This window comes from Equus quagga, unplaced genomic scaffold (genome assembly GCF_021613505.1).
Source record: "Equus quagga isolate Etosha38 unplaced genomic scaffold, UCLA_HA_Equagga_1.0 146_RagTag, whole genome shotgun sequence".
NCBI lineage: Eukaryota > Metazoa > Chordata > Mammalia > Perissodactyla > Equidae > Equus > Equus quagga.
In genome coordinates, this window is record NW_025796728.1 from 3,670,700 (window position 1) to 3,689,446 (window position 18,747).

The following is an 18,747-nucleotide window of genomic DNA, read 5'->3' on the forward strand; positions in this document are numbered from 1 at the left end:
ATAGAGATCATTAAGTATGGTGTTTTGGAACAATATAAGAGAAGAAATGTCACAAAGCCAAAGAAGATTGGTGTAAACAAAGATGTAGGGAGGGGAGGTGCTGTGAGGAGAGAAGAGAGCAGGGCTATTAGCTGCCACATTGGTGTGGAGAGAGCCCATGGGAAAGATGAGATTAAAGCTGGGCCTTGGACTGCGGTGGTGTTTGGATACTGTAGAACGGGGGCTCCCAACTAGGGGCAATTTCGCCCCCCAGGGGACGTTTTGCACTGTATGGAGACGTATTTGATTGTCACAACTGGGGAGGTCGGAGGGGGTGCTACTGACATTTAGTGAGTTGAAACCAGGGATGCTGCTCAACATCCTACAATGCAAAGGATGGCCCCCGACAATAAAGGATCACCCAGTCTAAACTGTCAATAGTACCGCAGTTGAGAAATCCTTCTTTAGAGCTAATAAGTCAATAGTCAAAAGAACCCAGGGGGTCAAGAAAGCTGGCTTCACTCACAGCTCTGCTATTAATGAGCTGGGAAACTGTGGGAAAACCATTTAACCTCTCTAGTCATCTCAAAATGAGGGTGTTTATGGGTGGAAATTGAGCATCCACACTTGAATCTTGAGTTGAGGCAACACAATTATGTTTAGAGACTCACAGAGACTGAGCAAATTGAATGAAGCTCTTGATGAAAAGGTTTCTGTTCCTTAGTTTTCTCCTTTAATTTAATGATAACTTTGAGGGACAAAACTTAATAGTGTAAGATGCCAAATGAAATAAATATTAACATGCAAGAACTTCAAAAGTAACATTTTGTATCCAGCGCTCATTAAGAAAAAAAGATCTGTATTTAGAAAAACATCTACCTTAGGTTATGCAAAATTATGCTTGTATTAAGCAAGATAATCGCAGCAAGCAGCTTTTGAGGATTTTGATTTGTTGGCCCCAAATTGTGCAACATCTCTTTTCAGTTCAAATAAACATTTATTCCAATAAAAGGAGGCACTGTGATCTTTGCTATTTGCTATATATCTCTGGCTGTGCAGTGCCTCTGGTTAAGGTTTTGGGTGTTTACCAATCACACAGACCTTAGGGAAGTAACAAGTTGTTTTCCAAAGGCAGCTAATTTTGTATCTAACCTCTGAAAATGGCTTCTAAAGAAGTCAGTCATAACAGTGGAAAGTTGAATCAGCACCTGTGTGAATAATGAGTGTTCTAAAATGCTTGAGTCATCTCCATTTGTGAAGTAATTTAATAAATCACAGCATTAATTTGAAAAATATCTCCAATGAGGTGTTTTACGATGAATTATCAGAGATCCCAGAATGGGCCTCACATAGAGGGTCTTTGGAAATTTTTGGTGTGTTCTCAGGTTAATCAGACTCTGAAAAGCGTGTTTGACTCCCCAGTCCTACCATCAAAAAAAGTGAAGTGTAGGGACTGGCCTGGTACATAGTGATTAAGTTTGCATGCTCTGCTTTGGCAGCCTGGGGTGTGCAGATTCGGATCCTGGGTGTGGATCTAGCGCTGCTCATCAGGGCATACTATGGTGGTGTCCCACATAAAATACAGGAAGACTGACACAGATGTTAGCTCAGTGACAGTCTTCCTCAAGCAAAAAGAGGAAGATTGGCAACAAATGTTAGCTCAGGGCCAATCTTCCTCACACACACACACAAGTGAAGTGTATTGCTTAAAAAAAAAATTAACTCATATGGTTTAAAATATGTCACCTCTGTCCTGCCCACTTCTTTGGGGAATGTAAGTACTTTTGCACTGATGGGTCAAGTTAAGGACCCTGGTTATTACTGATTCTAGCATACTGGCTCAACACTTCCCACAGGAGTAATTTAGATGAAAACAAAACAAAAATCAAAAAGACCTTTTAAAACTTCCCAAAGAAATGTGTGCATCTTGATGTACAAATTCCCCAACTCTGCTCAGTGGGCAGGAGAATCAAAGTCATACCTTTGCTTGACTCAGCAAGCAAGTATGTGGTACTCCCTGTCAGTGGTGGGGCGCAGGGTGGGGAGTTAGCTCCCTCTGCTGCATGGGAGGAAATAGTACTGTCAAGGTGAAAACTGAGACCTCTTTTTAGTTCTTAAATTTTTTCCCCTATGATAGTTCTCCTTGTTTGGAAATTAGTCAGCCTAGGGGAAATAAAAAAATAAAAAGTACTTTCAAAGTTCTGTATGTGTATAAGTGTGAGCAGATGTGTACACACATGTGTGTGTCTGTGTTTATACATACATACCCTCTTAATGAAGGCACTGAGCAGATGATCTCAGGCCCATTCCATTTCTAAAATGATGTGATTCTAAAAGTACTTAAGTAACTTCTTTTTAGAAGAACGCTTTTTGAAATAGAAATTTATGATTCATGTAAATAACAAGGATAATATTTTGCTGTGGCTAACAGTTTAATCAATGTCCAAGACTTTTGATAATGAATTCTCATGGAGTCTGGGATGTTTATGTTAAAGAGGTACCCATCACCCGTGGTATGAGATGCAGACTTCTGCTTGAGGAGAAACAAACAGCTGAAATTCAGGAAACTGGACCGTTGACCATTACATTCCTGGTCTTCGTCAGCTAACTAGACTGATTCTTGAACGTGCCCCCATTTTGCACCTCTTTTCTTTGTTCTTGCTATTCCCTGTACTTGAAACATGCTAAAGTTTTCATCCTATCCACTCTACTGAAATTCTGCCCATCTTCCATCGTCGCTCTCCAGCCTTAAGAATCTGTTTTTAAACTTAATTCACCTTAAATAAGGGAAAAGATAACACTTTTAAGAAATCTAGTTTCTATTAAATGCAGGGTTCCTTACATATATTAATTTTGAACATCTTTGCAGCTTTATTGAGGTATAATTTACATACCATAAAATTAACCCATTGGTTTTTAGTAAATTTATAGGGTTGTGCAACTGTCACCATAATCCACCTCTAGAACTTGTTCATTTCCCCCCAAATTTCCCTCCCATCTATTTGCAGTCAGTCCCCACTCCTACCTCTTCGGCCACAGATAACCACTGCTCAGATTTCTGTCTCTGTAAGTTTGCTTTTTCCAGAAATTTCATAAGTGGGTCACACAATAGGTTGTCTTTTTATCTGTTTTTTTTCACTTAGCATAATGTTTTTAAGGTTCACCTATGCTGTCACACGTGTCGATAGTTGGATGCTTTTATTTATTTTTTTTAAATTTTTATTTTTTTCGGATGTACATCATATTTTGAATTCTGTATACATTACATCATGTTCACCATCCGAACACCAATTATAGTGCATCCCCTCACATGTGAGCCTAATCACCTCTTTTGCCCTCCCCCCTCTTCCCTTCCCCAGTGGTAACCACCAGTCCAATCTCCAATGCGATGTGGTTTTTTTTTTTTTCTGTCGTTTTTATCTTCTACTTATGAGTGAGATCATATGGTATTTGACTTTCTCCCTCTGACTTATTTCACTCAGCATAATACCCTCAAGCTCCATCCATGTTGTCACAAATGGCCGGATTTCGTCATTTCTTATGGCTGAGTAGTAGTCCATCGTGTATAAATACCACATCTTCTTTATCCATTCGTCCCTTGATGGGCACGAATTCCCATGTGTCGCTTCCATGTCTTGGCTACTGTGTATAATGCCGCAATGAACATAGGGATGCCAGTATCTTTGTGCCTTTGTGTTTTCAAGTTCTTTGGATAAATACCCAGCAGTGGAATAGCTGGATCATATGGTAGATCTATCCTTAATTTTCTGAGGATACTCCATACTGCTTTCCATAGTGGCTACACCAGTTTGCACTGCCAACAGCAGTGAACAAAGGTTCCCTTCTCTCCACACCCTCTCCAACATTTGTTATTTCCTGTCTTGTTAATTATAGACATTCTGACTGGAGTGAGGTGATACCTCATTGTAGTTTTGATTTGCATTTCCCTGATAGCTAATGATGTTGAGCATCTTTTCTTATGCCTGTTGGCCATCTGTATATCTTCTTTGGAGAAATCTCTGTTCAGATCTTTTGCCCATTTTCTAATTGGATTGTTGGTTTTTTTGTTGTTGAGCTGTATGAGTTCTTTGCATATGTTGGATATTAATCCCTTATCTGATATGTGGTTTGCAAATATTTTCTCCCAATAGTTAAGTTGTCTTTTCGTTTTGTTGATGGTTTCCTTTGCTGTGCAGAAGCTTTTTAGTTTGATGTAGTCCCATTTGTTCATTTTTTCTTTTGTTTCCCTTGCCCGGTCAGACATGGGACTTGAAAATATGCTGCTCAGACCAATGTCATAGAGCGTACTGCCTATGTTTTCTTCTAGAAGTCTCATGGTTTCGGGTCTTACGTTTAAGTCTTTAATCCATTTTGAGTTGATTTTTGTGCATGGTGGAAGGGAATGGTCTACTTTCATTCTTTTGCATGTGGCTGTCCAGTTTTCCCAACACCATTTATTGAAGAGACTCTCCTTTCTCCATCGTATGCTCTTGGCTCCCTTGTCGAGTATTAGCTGTCCATAAACGTGTGGGTTTACTTCTGGGCTCTCAATTTTGTTCCATTGATCTGTGTGTCTGTTTTTGTGCCAGTACCATGCTGTTTTGGTTATTATGGCTTTGTAGTATATTTTGAAATCAGGGAGTGTGATACCTCCAGCTTTGTTCTTTTTTCTCAGGAATCCTTTGGCTATTCAGGGTCTTTTGTTGTTCCATATAAATTTTAGGATTCTTTGTTCTGTTTCTGTAAAAAGTGTCATTGGAACTTTGATGGGGATTGCGTTGAATCTATAGATTGCTTTAGGAAGTATGGACATTTTAACAATGTTAATTCTTCCAATCCAAGAGCACAGAATATCTTTCCATTTCTTTGTGTCTTCTTCGATTTCTTTCAACAATGTTTTATAGTTTTCAGTGTACAGATCTTTCACCTCTTTCGTTAAGTTTATTCCTAGGTATTTTATTCTTTTTGCTGCAATTGTAAATGGGATTGTATTCTTAATTTCTCTTTCTGCTACTTCGTTGTTAGTGTATAGAAACGCAAGCGATTTTTGTACATTGATTTTGTATCCTGCAACTTGACTGTATTCCTTTATTATTTCTAAAAGTTTTTTAGTGGACTCTTTAGGGTTTTCTAGATATAAAATCATGTCATCTGCAAAGAGTGACAGTTTCACTTCTTTTCCAATGTGGATCCCTTTTATTTCTTTTTCTTGCCTGATTGCTCTGGCTAGGACTTCCAATACTATGTTAAATAAGAGTGGTGACAGTGGGCATCCTTGTCTGGTTCCTGTTCTTAGAGGGCTAGCTTTCAGTTTTTCTCCATTGAGAATGATATTTGCTGTGGGTTTGTCATATATGGTCTTTATTATGTTGAGGTATTTTCCTTCTATACCCATTTTATTTAGAGTTTTTATCATAAATGGATGCTGTATCTTGTCAAATGCTTTCTCTGCATCTATTGAGATGATCATGTGATTTTTATTCTTCATTTTGTTAATGTGGTGTATCACATTGATAGATTGCGGATCTTGAACCATCCCTGCATAGTCGGATGCTTTTAATTGCTGAATAGTATTCCATTGTACGGCTATGGGACATTTTGTTTATCCATTCACCAGTACTTGAGCGTTTGGATTGTTTCTAGTCTTTGGCTGTTATGAATAAAGCTGCTATTAACCCTCACATACAAGCCTTTGTGTGGATATATGTTTCATTTCTCTTGGGTAGATTTCTAAGAGTGGAATTCATGAATCGTAGGATAAGGTTATAAATAACTTTATAAGAAGCCGCCAAACTGCTTTCCAAAGTGGCGTTATTTTACATCCCCACCAACTATGTATGAGAGTTTCAGTTTCTTGAAATCCTTGCCAATACTTGGTATTCTCTGTCTTTTTTATTACAGTCATTTTAGGGATATATAACAGCATCTTATTGTGATTTTAATTTGCATTTCCTTAATGACTAATTGTATTGAGCACCTTTTCATGTGCTTGGTAGCCATTTGTATGTCTTTCTTAAAGACTTTCTAGGCAAGTCTTTTGCCTATTTGTAATTGGTTTGTTTGCTTTGTTGTTGACTGTGAGATTCTAGATGTGTATATACTCTGGATGTAAGTCCTTTCTCAGATACATGATTTGCAAATATTTTTTCCAGTCTGTGGCTTGTCTTTTCATTTTCTTAACAGTATCTTTTTTTGAGGAAGATTAGCCCTGAGCTAACATCTGCCACCAATCCTCCTCTTTTTGCTGAGGAAAACTGGCCCTGAGCTAACATCCATGCCCATCTTCCTCTACTTTATATGTGGGATGCCGGCCACAGCATGGCTTGAGAAACGGTGCTCAGGTCTGCACCCGGGATCTGAACCAGCGAAGCCCGGGCCACTGAAGTGGAGCACCCGAACTTAACCCCTGTGCCACTGGGCCAACCCGTCTTAACAGCGTCTTTTGAAGCACAAATATTAACTGTAATGAAACCCATTTATTAATTTTTTTCTTTTATTGTGCTTTTGTTGTTATATCCAAGAACTGTTTGCCTCCCAAGGTCACAGGTTTTTTTTCCTATGTTTTCTTCTAGAAGCTTCATAATTTTAGCTCTTATATTAAAGTCTACGATCCATTTTGAGATAGTTTTTGTGTATGATTTGAAGTAATGGTCAGAGTTCAATTTTGCACATTTGAAATCCAATTGTCCCAACACAATTTGTTGAAGAGTATTCTTTCCCCACTGAGTTATCTTGGCATCTAACACACCTTATTTTATTAATCTCTTCTCCAAAACCCAGTTAAGTAACTAATCTTACCCTAATTTCATAAATCAGTTCACAGACTCGTAGATTTTAACCAATACACTCAAATTCCCACAGTTAGTAGATGGCAGAACCAGGATAAGAGTTCCAATTTACCCGAGTATAAGACCTATCTTCTTATTGAAATTTCCTTGCATGTTGTTTATTCCAACATTAAACTATAAGCTTCCTGAGGTTCCATATCACTTATTCTTATCTTGCCACCACAATCTAGGACAGTATTGCTTATCTGAGGGTCATGTTATGAGACAATTAAGCAATAACATTTGTGTGAAAGTAACAACTCTCTAATCGAAATGACTTTCTCTCTCCATGATGTTTATGCCTACCATTGACAAAACTAGGCTTTCCTTTTAAAGGAAACATTTCTGGGAAATAATTACTCACCCTGTATTAAAATCATTCATTCTGTATGATCATGAACTTCATTAGGAACTATGGTGAGTTGGAAACATTTCTAGGAAATAATTACTCACCCTCTATTAAAATCATTCATTCTGTATGATCACGAACTTCTTTAGGAACTATGGTGAGTTGAGAATGTCTTTTCTCATATTTGACTATAAAGGAGTTTTCAGGTGACAGAGTGGAACTCAGATAAAGACTCTCAGAAAGTGATGAGAGCACTGGCTTGGGAGCCAGAGGTCCTAGTCCTGGTTCTGCAGTAACTTGTTGTGTGAACTTGAGCAAGTCATTGGATGTCTCTGCACCACCGTCTCCTCACCTGTGAAACAACAGGTGTGGACCAGGTTACCACTATAGTTTTCCTCCCAGTATATTGTTTTGCTAAATAAAGTACTACTGTAACATCCTGTTCTGTTCTGTGACACATCAGTGGCTTCTCTCATTTGCAGATTGCAGTAAGGATCTGTTTCATTGTCACACGGGCAAGTGCCTTAATTACAGCCTCGTGTGTGATGGGTATGATGACTGTGGGGACCTGAGTGATGAGCAAAACTGTGGTAAGTAGCATTCTTTCCCTAAACGTTTTCATTTAAAATTGCAGAAATTTACAACGAAGAGCTTGTAGCTCATTGTTTGTTAATGGTGATTAGCAGGTTAAATTACAAAATGGTTGGTTTCTTAATTTTTAGAAAGAGGAGGTTTTTTCAGTTATTAGTTTCAGTCATGTCTTACATGTAAATGTAACATTTCTTGCATAAAGTCTTACGGAAATGCTAAAGAAGTGGAGTGGAAAGGTGGGTTAAGTTTGTTAACATTTTTTCTCTTTGAAATTGTTCTATTTCTTCTCTGGTTACACCCCGTGGCTCATGTTTAGATTTTGAGCTGTCGAGCAAAACTTTGCAGACAGATATATTGTCTGTGCTCACCCCCTTATTATATGTAACCAAAACCCCTCCTTTATTTTGTTGCCAAGCTCTACAGGGAGGTCTCCTCCTGTGGGAACACCTAGGATTAAGACGGCACATTTGTTTTATGTACAAAAGCTGATCTTATCTTTTAAAGAGTGAACCTACTTACTAGTTGCAAGTTTGTACCTGTAAACAACACCTTCCCAATTCCCCACCCCCAGCCCTTGGTAACCACCATTCTACTCTCTGTTTTTACAAATTCAGCTTTTTAAGATTCCACATATAAATGATAGGACACAGTATTTGTCTTTCTCTTTCTGACTTACCTCACTTGGCATAAATTTACACAATGCTGTATGTCAATTATATGTCAAAAAAAAAAAAGAATGAACCTGTCTTTTAAAGAGTTGTGTTCAATTCTGATGCCATCTCATGAATTAAAACCAGCAAAACTCCTTTTGCTTATTTAACTTTTTGATTAACTTTAGAATTTTTAGGTCGTATATTATTGAGTGACATAGAACTTTGCAAGCTGAGATGGGGAGGGACACTGGGCAAATGATGTGAAATAATATTCAGCATTAGAGAATATCAAAAAGAGTGGTGGGGAAGGATCAAAGTATGATCAGAGGAACACCTCAGAGTGGTGAGTGTCAGAAATGGCCCCATGCTGGGAAACTAGGCAGTTTCCAGAAGTGCCTGTCTAGCTGCCCCTCACTGCATCCATAAAAATAGTGGAAAATGTGTATATGTACAAAGCATCTTATGAGTCACTAGATAGATATGGATTATCTTCTGGTACTGATCAGTCTTAGGACAAAGAATGAGAGGCAGTTGTAGTTGTATGCATCATAAATTTATGCTTGGAAGAGGCCTTAGAGATCATCTAATCCAACCCTCTTTTTACCATAACTGGAGAAAAGAGAGGAAAAATGGGAGGTAGGGGTGGGGGAATGCACAGTGTGGCTTGGAAGTTGGATATGTCAGTGGAGAGGACCAGCATATAGTCAGTGTGTGAAAAAGAATGGTCTTACCATGCAACATAATTACTCTGAAGACAGTAGGATATCATGCAGTTTGTGCTCTTGGGGTGACTTTGTCCTTGCCTAATGGTAATAATTACGACGCTCCCTTAGACCGTCTCTGCCCAGCTGCCCATCTTTAGCAGGCTGAGCACGTGGTGACTCTTCTGCGTTTTGCCCAGGCATCTCACCTATTGCGTCTTTTCTTCTTTTCTCTGTACTTCATCTTCCATATACTTCACTACGTTGCTCCAATATACTCTTTAAGATCCATGGTCCCTCCATGAGTCTGTCAATGACAGTGGCACTGTTAATAGAAACTCATAATAGTTCCTCATTATTAAATCTGGTATTCATGAATCCATACACATGTTTTAAAAGGTTGTTTATATTAAGGTTATTGAATGTCTCATGGCAAAAAATCCTATAGATTCTGCCATCTATGAGAAGAAACATCACTTAGTTATCTTTTTTCCCCAGGAAAGTATAGTTTGGGACAGAGATTAAATCCAGGCTAAAAAGAATCATGAAAAAAATGTAAATATTTTGCATTTCTTTAAAATATACAGTTATTTAAAATATGAATTATATATTTAAAAAGTTCAATAGAAAAACCTAAGCCCAGCCTCAGAAAAGATGACAGGAGGAGATACTTGCCTTCCCAATTTCCCATAGAGAGGTAAGTTACAGTTCTTAGAAACATGATAGAATTGCCATAAATACATCAAATCAGCTACATTGTCAAACCCAAATCACACAGTCCTGTTTAGTTGAACCAGTGTAAAAATCAAAAATTTTTCATAAGGAAAGAAAATGACTAAACAAAACAAAAAACAACAGCAAGAACAAGCAATGGGTCCTGAGAAAGCTGACAGTTGTTACTCATCTGAAAAGCAGATAGGTCTTACCTCATAGTGATGGTGGCCAGTGGGCCACATGCTTGGTTGGGAGGTGACATTCTAATTATGCCAGACCCATCATAGCAAAGTTACTGAAGGTATTGGAATAATTGGAATACACTCTCTTCAGCTGGAAGCATGAGCCGTACGATTCTAAGTGTTCGTCATGCTGGTTCTCTACATCCTCATGAGTTTTGTTTTTTCCAGATTGCAATCCCACTGAGGAGCATCGCTGTGGAGATGGGCGCTGCATTGCAATAGAGTGGGTGTGTGACGGTGACCATGACTGTGTGGATAAGTCTGATGAGGCCAATTGCTGTGAGTGCCCTGAGGATTTTCATTTCTCCTACTTTTCTGTTTCTGCCTGTTTAGATAAATATATTCAAGCTTCACTCTCTAAGCAACATTCAAAGAGAAGGTTCTTATACTTTGGTCCTAGCCTATAAAGATAGTAATCGAGTGAAGTAATGACAATAACAGTGTAGTGTATCCAACTTCCACAACTCTCTCACTCAAACTCCAAGCTTAATTTGGCTTGTCTGGCTAAGTGAGTGTCTGTTTTCTCTCTCATTGCTCCTTGCATCTCCTTTCTGCATCTGTGACTTTGTCAAAGGGGATGTTCTTCCCAGAGGCTGGGGACTTTTCTTCTGCACACAATATATGAGTAGTTGATCTCCCCTGCAGGAGCCTCCAAACATATCCTCAGGCACCATTTGTGGGAGAAGATGGAGAGAACTGCCAGAGAGAAGAGAGTCTCGAATGTTCACAGACTTACACAGAGTATATGATAATAATGAGAACGTCACAGCCTGTTCTGTGTCTGGGCGAGTGAACAGTCTTCGGGTAGCTGTTACATTACCTAGCTACTGAAATCAAATATGGCAATTAACTCTGTTTTTTCCCCTGGAAACTACACTATACCCAGTAGGGAATAGTCAAATACTTGAATAGAAGCAGCTAGGTGTTAAAAGAAAAGAATATTGACCTGAAAGAGTTCATATGATGCATTTTATGCATGTTTGAACTAATTAAACTTTGTATTCTATCTTTTGCTGTCTATTAAAAGTAGAAAAAGTTGATACATAAGAGATTGAATATTTGATTTGCCTATAATTTGAGGCAAAAATAGAAATGTGGGTTGCATGGTTTTTATTTTGATATAAGACAAGTCATATAAATTAATGAATAAATACAATGCCCAGCTTTCCTCTGCCCTGAATTGAATTTGAAATGAAATATCACCTGAGTCCTTGCTTAGTGGACCCAGTGGAACAGAGAGGATGGTATCTTCATGGATCTTGGGAAAGCAAGAACATGATGCTCAAGTATAACAATTCTTGTATGGAGCCTTGATTCAAGATTAGGGACTTTTAGTATTAGACAGTAACTCAGGGAAGGCTGAGGTCAATGACGCACAGGTTTCTGATGTCCTAAACACAGTAGGGATAGAAATTAGACAAGCTTCATGAACTGGAAGGTTAATGGCCACTAGATGATCCCTTTCAAATATCAGACATCATAAGCAAGTTTCAAAATGAAGTGTTTATTGTGTTAGGTACTATGCAAGTTCTTTCTCATATGGCATTTCACTGGCCCATTAGCTCAGGTTGTATGGAATGAAATCTCGGGGTGAGGAGGCAGGGAAGCTCACCTGCATGTCCTGGCCCTACGTTTTCACAGCAGTGTGACTTTGAGATGCGCACTCAACTCTTTAAGCTTCAATTCCCTTATTTTAAACAACGTTGATAATATTTGCTTTACACGTTTGAGAATTTGAGATTAGATACATAATACTCCTCACACAGTTACTGCCATATAGTAAGCCTTTAATAAATTGTGGCTTTTATCTTAGTAGTAATTATTAATTACTAGTAATTAATTAGTAGTAATTATTACTACTACTTCCCATCATGTGGTTCTCAAAAAAAGTTACTCTGCAGTAAGTGCTATTTAATAAGGCACTAGAAATTCGACAAAGAAAATTTTCCATTTCAAAGATACTTAGAATTTAAAAAATTAATGATTCATTCATTTATGCAGAACATTCAGATACTCAGAACACTTTATTTCTTGGTGATGCCAGATAAACGGGAATCATTTGTGTGATCTGCAGACGGACAGAAGTACTAATGAATAAAGTGACTGTCATTCTGGCTTCCCCTAGCCTGTCACAGCCAGGGTCTAGTGGAATGCAGAAATGGACAGTGCATCCCCAGCACTTTCCAGTGCGATGGCGACGAGGACTGCAAGGACGGCAGTGATGAGGAGAGCTGCGGTGACAGTGAGTGTGTGCTACGGCCCCTGGAACATTCCTTACTGATGGACCTTCCCTCGGGAGCAAAGCAAAGTGTTGGAAGTTGCCTCATGCTTAAATAGGATTCCCACATAAATAATTTCAGATTGCCTGACACAGTGGTCCCCACAGCACTGGGCAGCCAGAAAACCCTTTCTTGTGTTAAATATAATTTTCGACCAACTTACACTGAAAATCATTCCTAAGGGTGAAGAGTACAGGTTAAACACTTAAACAGCATGGGTGGATTCAGTTAACTGTTCCTGGGGAAATGCAACACCGTGATAGAGAGAAAGGTTTAGTATATGGTATTCAATTAGATTAGATTCCAATTAGAAGGAATTGGCTTCCAAAATTAAGTGTAACAGCTTCGTAAAATAACCGTGTTTAGGGCAGCAGTTTAATGCCTCACCTTATGAAGCACTAGGCTTACGAACACTTTCAAAGGAGTCTGATATCATCTGCAAAACTCAAAGAAAAGGCAAATCAAATAAGGTGGTTTCTAAAGTGTGCCTACTTCTGTCAGAAAAGAAAGCTCCACACTGATTGTTTTAAGCCCCAGTTTGCATGGCAGCCTCTCTCGGTACAGGGCTGGGAAGAATATCCCTAGGCTTGAAAATCACTGCATTTATTTATAAGTGATCTCGCCACTTGCCGACACAGCCTCGTTGTTAAGAATGTGGTTGTTGCAGCCCTGTTGCCTGGGGTCAAGCCCAGTGCTGCTGCCCACTATCTGGTTGACCTTATGCCAGTAACTTAACCTTGTTATGTCTCCGTGTCTGTGTCTGTAAACTTAGAATAATGACGACTGCTTCGTAGAGTTGGCATGTGGTGAGCACTCAACAAATGTTAGCTCTTTTTACGTGGTCGTTGTGTTAAAGCAGATCTTGGGCTGTGTTTATCACCCATCAGCTAATGAGACTGGTCACTTCTAGCTAAACTAGTTTTGTCATAATGAATATTGATCATTAGAATAGCCTTAATGAAAAAGCATTGCAGATCTAAAGAGAGAGCCTTTTAATCACAGACTTCTTACATGCAAAATTAGATAAGGAGTGCTTCATTTTACCAATTCTAAAATTCAGAAGGAAATCCTTTTCTAGGATTTCTAGTAACATGAGTTACTGTGTGCCTATCAGCCAAGCACCTTCCTTAGGATCATATTGTTCTTTCTTTCTACATAATTCAACTCTGTTTGAAATAATTTTGGATTCTTCACTAGGCAATGGCAGGAGTTTTAGATTATTTCCTGACATGTGTGAGATGTAAGAAAGTCATATGATGAAATGGATCGAAACGTAAAATTTTAGCATCTTTTATATTATTTTCTTTAATGCATTCAACTTAATAAATGTATATTGTGGTGCTAATACATGGTCAAACCACTGGGAATTTGTTGGCAAGCAAAATGCTTCACAGAGCTTGCAGGCTCCTGGAGGAGATAGGCATCATACAAATCATTCTGCAAGTCATTTTCTAACCATGGGGTGACATAGGCCATGAGGGAAAATTCAGGGTGCTAGGAGGCCATATACGGGATGCACGCCCTGGTAAAAAGCCTCAGGGAAACTTCCCTGAGGAAGAGAGATTGGAGCTCAGATCTGAAGGATGAGTGGAGTTAACAAAGGAGAGTGGGGCTGGAGAAAGCACTTCAGACACAAGGAACTGCTTGGCCAAGGGTCGCGAGGAGGGAAGGAGCAAGGTAAGTTTGTGGTGCTGGGAGAAGGCCACTGTGATTAGAGAGCTGAGAGTGAAGGGGAGTGTGCCACTACAGAATAATTGTCAACAGTGATCACAAGCTGCTTCTGCCAGACAAGGCTGGAGAGGGAAGCAGGGACCACTTCTCCCAGGGTTTTAGGCCCTATTGAAGATTCAGGCCTTCCCAACTCTCAGGCTCTGCTCTCAGCCTTCCTGTCTAGTCTCCCTTAAGCTCCAGTGACTCCAGCCTGTGCGCTTACCCTCTCCAGGCCTTTGCGTATTCTGCTGTCTGCTTGGGAAACCCATCCTTCCCTGTTAGCCCAACTTACCCCATCTGCCTGAAAAATTCCTTTGAGAAGCAGTCCCCCACTGCCCTGATTTGCTTCTGCTGCTCCTTACATGTACCTTTGGTGGAGCGATGCTCACACAGCATTGTACGGTTCTGTTCATGACTATATCCCTAATTAGAATATAAACTATCACGCTCTTTTATCTTTTAATGCTTACTGCCTAGCTTGTCATATAAGCTTGTCATGTACCAGGCATTTAGTATCTTGCTGAAATAATGAATGCGTGTTGTCTTAAATAAAATTTCTTTAAAAGAATAAACTCATGGAAATCAGCCTAGCTTACCTTGTAAAAACAGTTTGACCCTGATGACATTGATAAAAAAGAGTGCCATCTCTTTTATTCCAGGCTTTGATATATACTGTTGCATGTTAACGGTACTTGAAAGAAGAGAATCCTGTATAATAAACATTGTCTTAGAATGATAGATAAGAATATTTATATGTACATACACATTATTATTTATACTTAAAAATGCCTTGCAAGATTTTCTAGATCCAGATGACACGTCTGAAAGTAATTGGCTATAATGGGGGAGAGCTAGAAAGAGAATGGGCAGTAATTTATTACCTTATCCATTCAATCTACAAATGACCAGGAAATCAAGGGGAAAAGCAGTTTCCTCTCTACATAACTTAAGGAAAAGCCATTAGGCTGATGTTACTGTTGTCATTCATTTGGAAACAAGAAACCCAATTCTCAGGTCCTCACAGCTAGGCCAATGATACTTTCCAAGGACATACAGAAACTATAAATAACAGCTGCATAAAACTTGGACCATGGTGAAATATCCTTATTGCATTGGTGTTCATGCCCTATTTATTATTAGGGAAAGCATTTTCCTTAGAGAGAAGACTAGAATTGGGAGCAAATGAGTCTTTAAAATAACATAATTTAAGATTCAAAATGTCAAGATCTTTATGTTGGCCTCTCCCTCAAATCACTTGCATTTTATTTTGTAATCAAGTATATGCACCCGCGTAAATATAAAACTGGCTTTTTTTCCATGAAAAGCAACAATAACCTGTTTTCTTAGAGGACAGATTCCCTCTTATTTCTTCATTCTTACACAATCATTTTGGAATAACGGTGTTGTATTTAGTTGCCAGGAAAACTAATCCAGAAAGTACCTATTCAACATGTGTTTAATATTTTTGGAGAAGTTGGAAGGAAATTAAAGCTGTGTCATTCCTCAGCTCCACCAGGCGTTCTCGATCCTTCAGACCCTCGGGTAAGGAATTTACAGATGATGAAAGCGCCTGTGCCTTTCCCCTCCTAGGTCAGACTCCATGTCAAGAAGGTGACCAAAGATGCCGCTACAATTCCTGCCTTGATTCGTGTGGTGGTAGCTCTCTTTGTGACCCGAACAGTCCAAATAACTGTAGTAAGTACAGCAGCTGACAAATGCAATCACCGTGTCAGGGGATGCATTCCGCTTTTTTTCTTTTTGCATTGACATTAAAATGCTGAAGTCTGGAATCCCTTCAAAAATGTATATATCTGTTTTCTTTTTCTTTTTTGAAGGCTGCATATGGTAGCAGAAAAGAAACAAAATGGTCTTAATTAACTTAAATCAGAAACAAATGTGTCATTGTGAATGGACCATAAATCCACATTGCTTAGTATCATTACCATTACTTTCAACTCAACATCAGCTCCTATAGATCATTTTCTTGGCTCCATCTGCAGGCAGATGCTATCTTTCTTCCTCTACAAAGCACAGCTTCAAAAGTGGAAACTTTATCCAAGATGCAAAGATGAGGTTCATCTAAATAGCCACATGCTACTTTGGCGGTCTATTCTTTCAGTAAAACTTATTCTCACCTTTCCAGGAACTTTGCTGACCTATAAGAATCTTGCCGCCATTATGTTAATTTGTTTCAGTGACAATGTAATACAGCTCCAAATGGTGTAAACAGGTGGCTCTCTCTAGATTGGCTATCTGGAGGAAGACAGAGTGGGCAGGAGCAGCTGATGACCACGTAGACTCCCACAGGAAATTTAAAGCGAATCAGAAACCCCACAAAGACTCTGATTTCTAGTAATGATTCCCTACTCCTGGGCTCTGCTTTCTTACTCTACTCACTTCTCTCACTTTTTATAACTAGTTTTTGGCCTCCCCTTCAAATTGGGGCTTGACATTTAGAAGCAGATCTGTCAACTTTCAGTTGGCAAGAAGGTATGACTTCTTAACACATGTCCTCACAGCTGAAGACCACTGGAAGCCGGGAGGTTGAAAGGCTGAAGGGTGCGGGTCCTTGGATTTGCTGCAGCTTTGGGCCCTAGTTTTACTTAGTGACCCTTCTAGGTCAATGTAGAATTTATAGGGGGTGCCCCTGAAACCATTAGGAAGTCTCAAGGGGTGAAAACAATGGGCTGGATGGGAGTGCGAGGGAGACAGCCAATTGAAAACCCAGATCAACAGGACTTTTTGTTTATTTTCATGAGCACTTAAGTGTTTGGCTGAAAGCAGAATACCCACCCCTCCTCTATATGAGAGAACAGTTCAGATAGATACTAGTCTGACCACTAACATGCACTGCCATTTTACTCCAAACTGATTTAAATATGTGTATGTGTGTATATATCTGTGTGTATATATGTGTGTCTGTGTCTGTGTGTATATATATGTTGTGAGTCCATTGTTCCAATTTCCTTATCTCCAAATCTGCCCTGGAATTTTATCAGAATTATTTTTTTACTTCACTTTGAACTTAGGATGAAGAATTTTGAACAGTGGCAGTGTTCTCCCAGACATGTGTTTATTGTTAGAGTGTTGAGGGTTGTCTGACATGGAAGGGCATTTACTGTTAGACTCAAAAAAGTTGAAAGAGCAGTGTTAGCCTGTGTCGAGTCTGCGTGGGGAGTAACTGGGTGTATGTTATTTGATTTTCTCTAAGCTTGAAATATTTCAAAATTAAAAGTTTAAAAATACGTTATCACTTATCAAAAAAGGAATTTGTAGGAAGGGCACTAGATCAACTCTGGCTCATACATTCAAGCAGTATTTATAGCGTGCCTATGATGTTCCAGGCACTGAGATGGGCACTGAGCACTTTAATGTCAAGGAAGGGAGACAGGATTCCAGACTTTCTGGAGAGAACTTTTCTACATGGGAGAATATACTGCCATCTTCCCACTCATAGATACTACTTTGGTTTTCTCCTTATGTTCTTCAAATATGCTCAGTTTCCCTAGCATCTCAATGTCTCATCTCCTCAGTCACTATGGATGTTCTTGCCAGATTCTCTCCATATATATCCAGCAAACATTTGAACATCCCCTCTTCTGAGTACCGAGCACTGGACTAGTCATTGATCTCCCATTCCTTCTGTGTTATTAAAACCAGTATATATGCTTGACTTCCAGTTGAGAGTAAAGACGTTATTCCTCATTTTTCAGAGAGATTCAGAGTGGTATGTGTGTGCTTCATTCTCTGTAAAGATGCAAAAGTAGCATCTCCTCTCAGAAAACTCCTCATGCACTTGAAAGTGTGGTTAATTATTTGAAGATCTTTACCACTATCAGAAACTATCACTACTTAGACTCTGAGCCACAACTGAACAACAGTCTCTTTCTCTAGCTTCCTGCCAATAGAGAGTGTGAGTTTGCAGTATTCTGTCTGGTGGGATCAGCTCTCACTGGAATTGCTGGGGAGTCTAGTCATTGAAGATACCGGTTCTTGCCATCCCATAAAATACTGTATAACTTTCTAATGGTCCTTGAAGATATACTGGGTAGGACCCAGGCATCAGTATTTTGAAAATCCCGCAGGTGACCCCAATGTGTAGCCAAAGTTGAGAATTACTGCTTTAGAGATTTATTCATGACTTGGCTTCAGGGGAACTGACGTCCCTGAAATTGGATGTGAAAAAGTCTTCATAGTTTTCAAATTTTTCAATGGAGAAGGTCCATGGCTTATCTCAGATTCCAAGAAATGCCTACAATTTAAAAAAAAAGTCTAAATCCAACATCTCTGATGATATTGTGTGCTGATAAACTTGAAATATCCCACTATCACCACATCCACTCATAGCCCAGAATCTTTAAACATGTTTGCGTCATGCTGGGAGGGAAAATACAGACATATCGTTGCCTTAGAGGGTAGGAGCAGGAATAGTATATCCCCTCACTCTGGTGTAGGGGGACTAATCCATCACTTCCACATGATAGTGTGCAATCCAGAGCAGGGGAAGCCGGTGGAAAGAGCAGCTGCTGGACATGTGTCTCTCCCCACCACTCTGTGCCCATGGTCACCACGGCTGCGTGAAGCCAGGTGTGACTGTCACGTCCAGGCACTCTCCAAGTTTCCCATAGTTTCCATCAACCTTTAGTTCTACATGTGTGCTCATGCGTTTTTTCCTCCAACACCAAGGAAGAAATAAACACCT

At 39.3% G+C, this 18,747-nt stretch overlaps 1 protein-coding gene across 3 annotated transcripts in view; it reads left to right on the plus strand.

Moving 5' to 3' along the window:
* Nucleotides 1-18,747, plus strand: part of CORIN (corin, serine peptidase) — a 210,588-nt gene that overhangs the window by 134,034 nt on the left and 57,807 nt on the right. For all 3 annotated transcript variants that reach the window (XM_046649906.1, XM_046649904.1, XM_046649907.1), the window contains exons 7-10: nt 7,638-7,745; nt 10,225-10,335; nt 12,182-12,298; nt 15,636-15,740. In XM_046649906.1, coding sequence (XP_046505862.1) covers nt 7,638-7,745; nt 10,225-10,335; nt 12,182-12,298; nt 15,636-15,740 — 441 coding nt within the window. The remainder of the gene's footprint in view (nt 1-7,637; nt 7,746-10,224; nt 10,336-12,181; nt 12,299-15,635; nt 15,741-18,747) is intronic.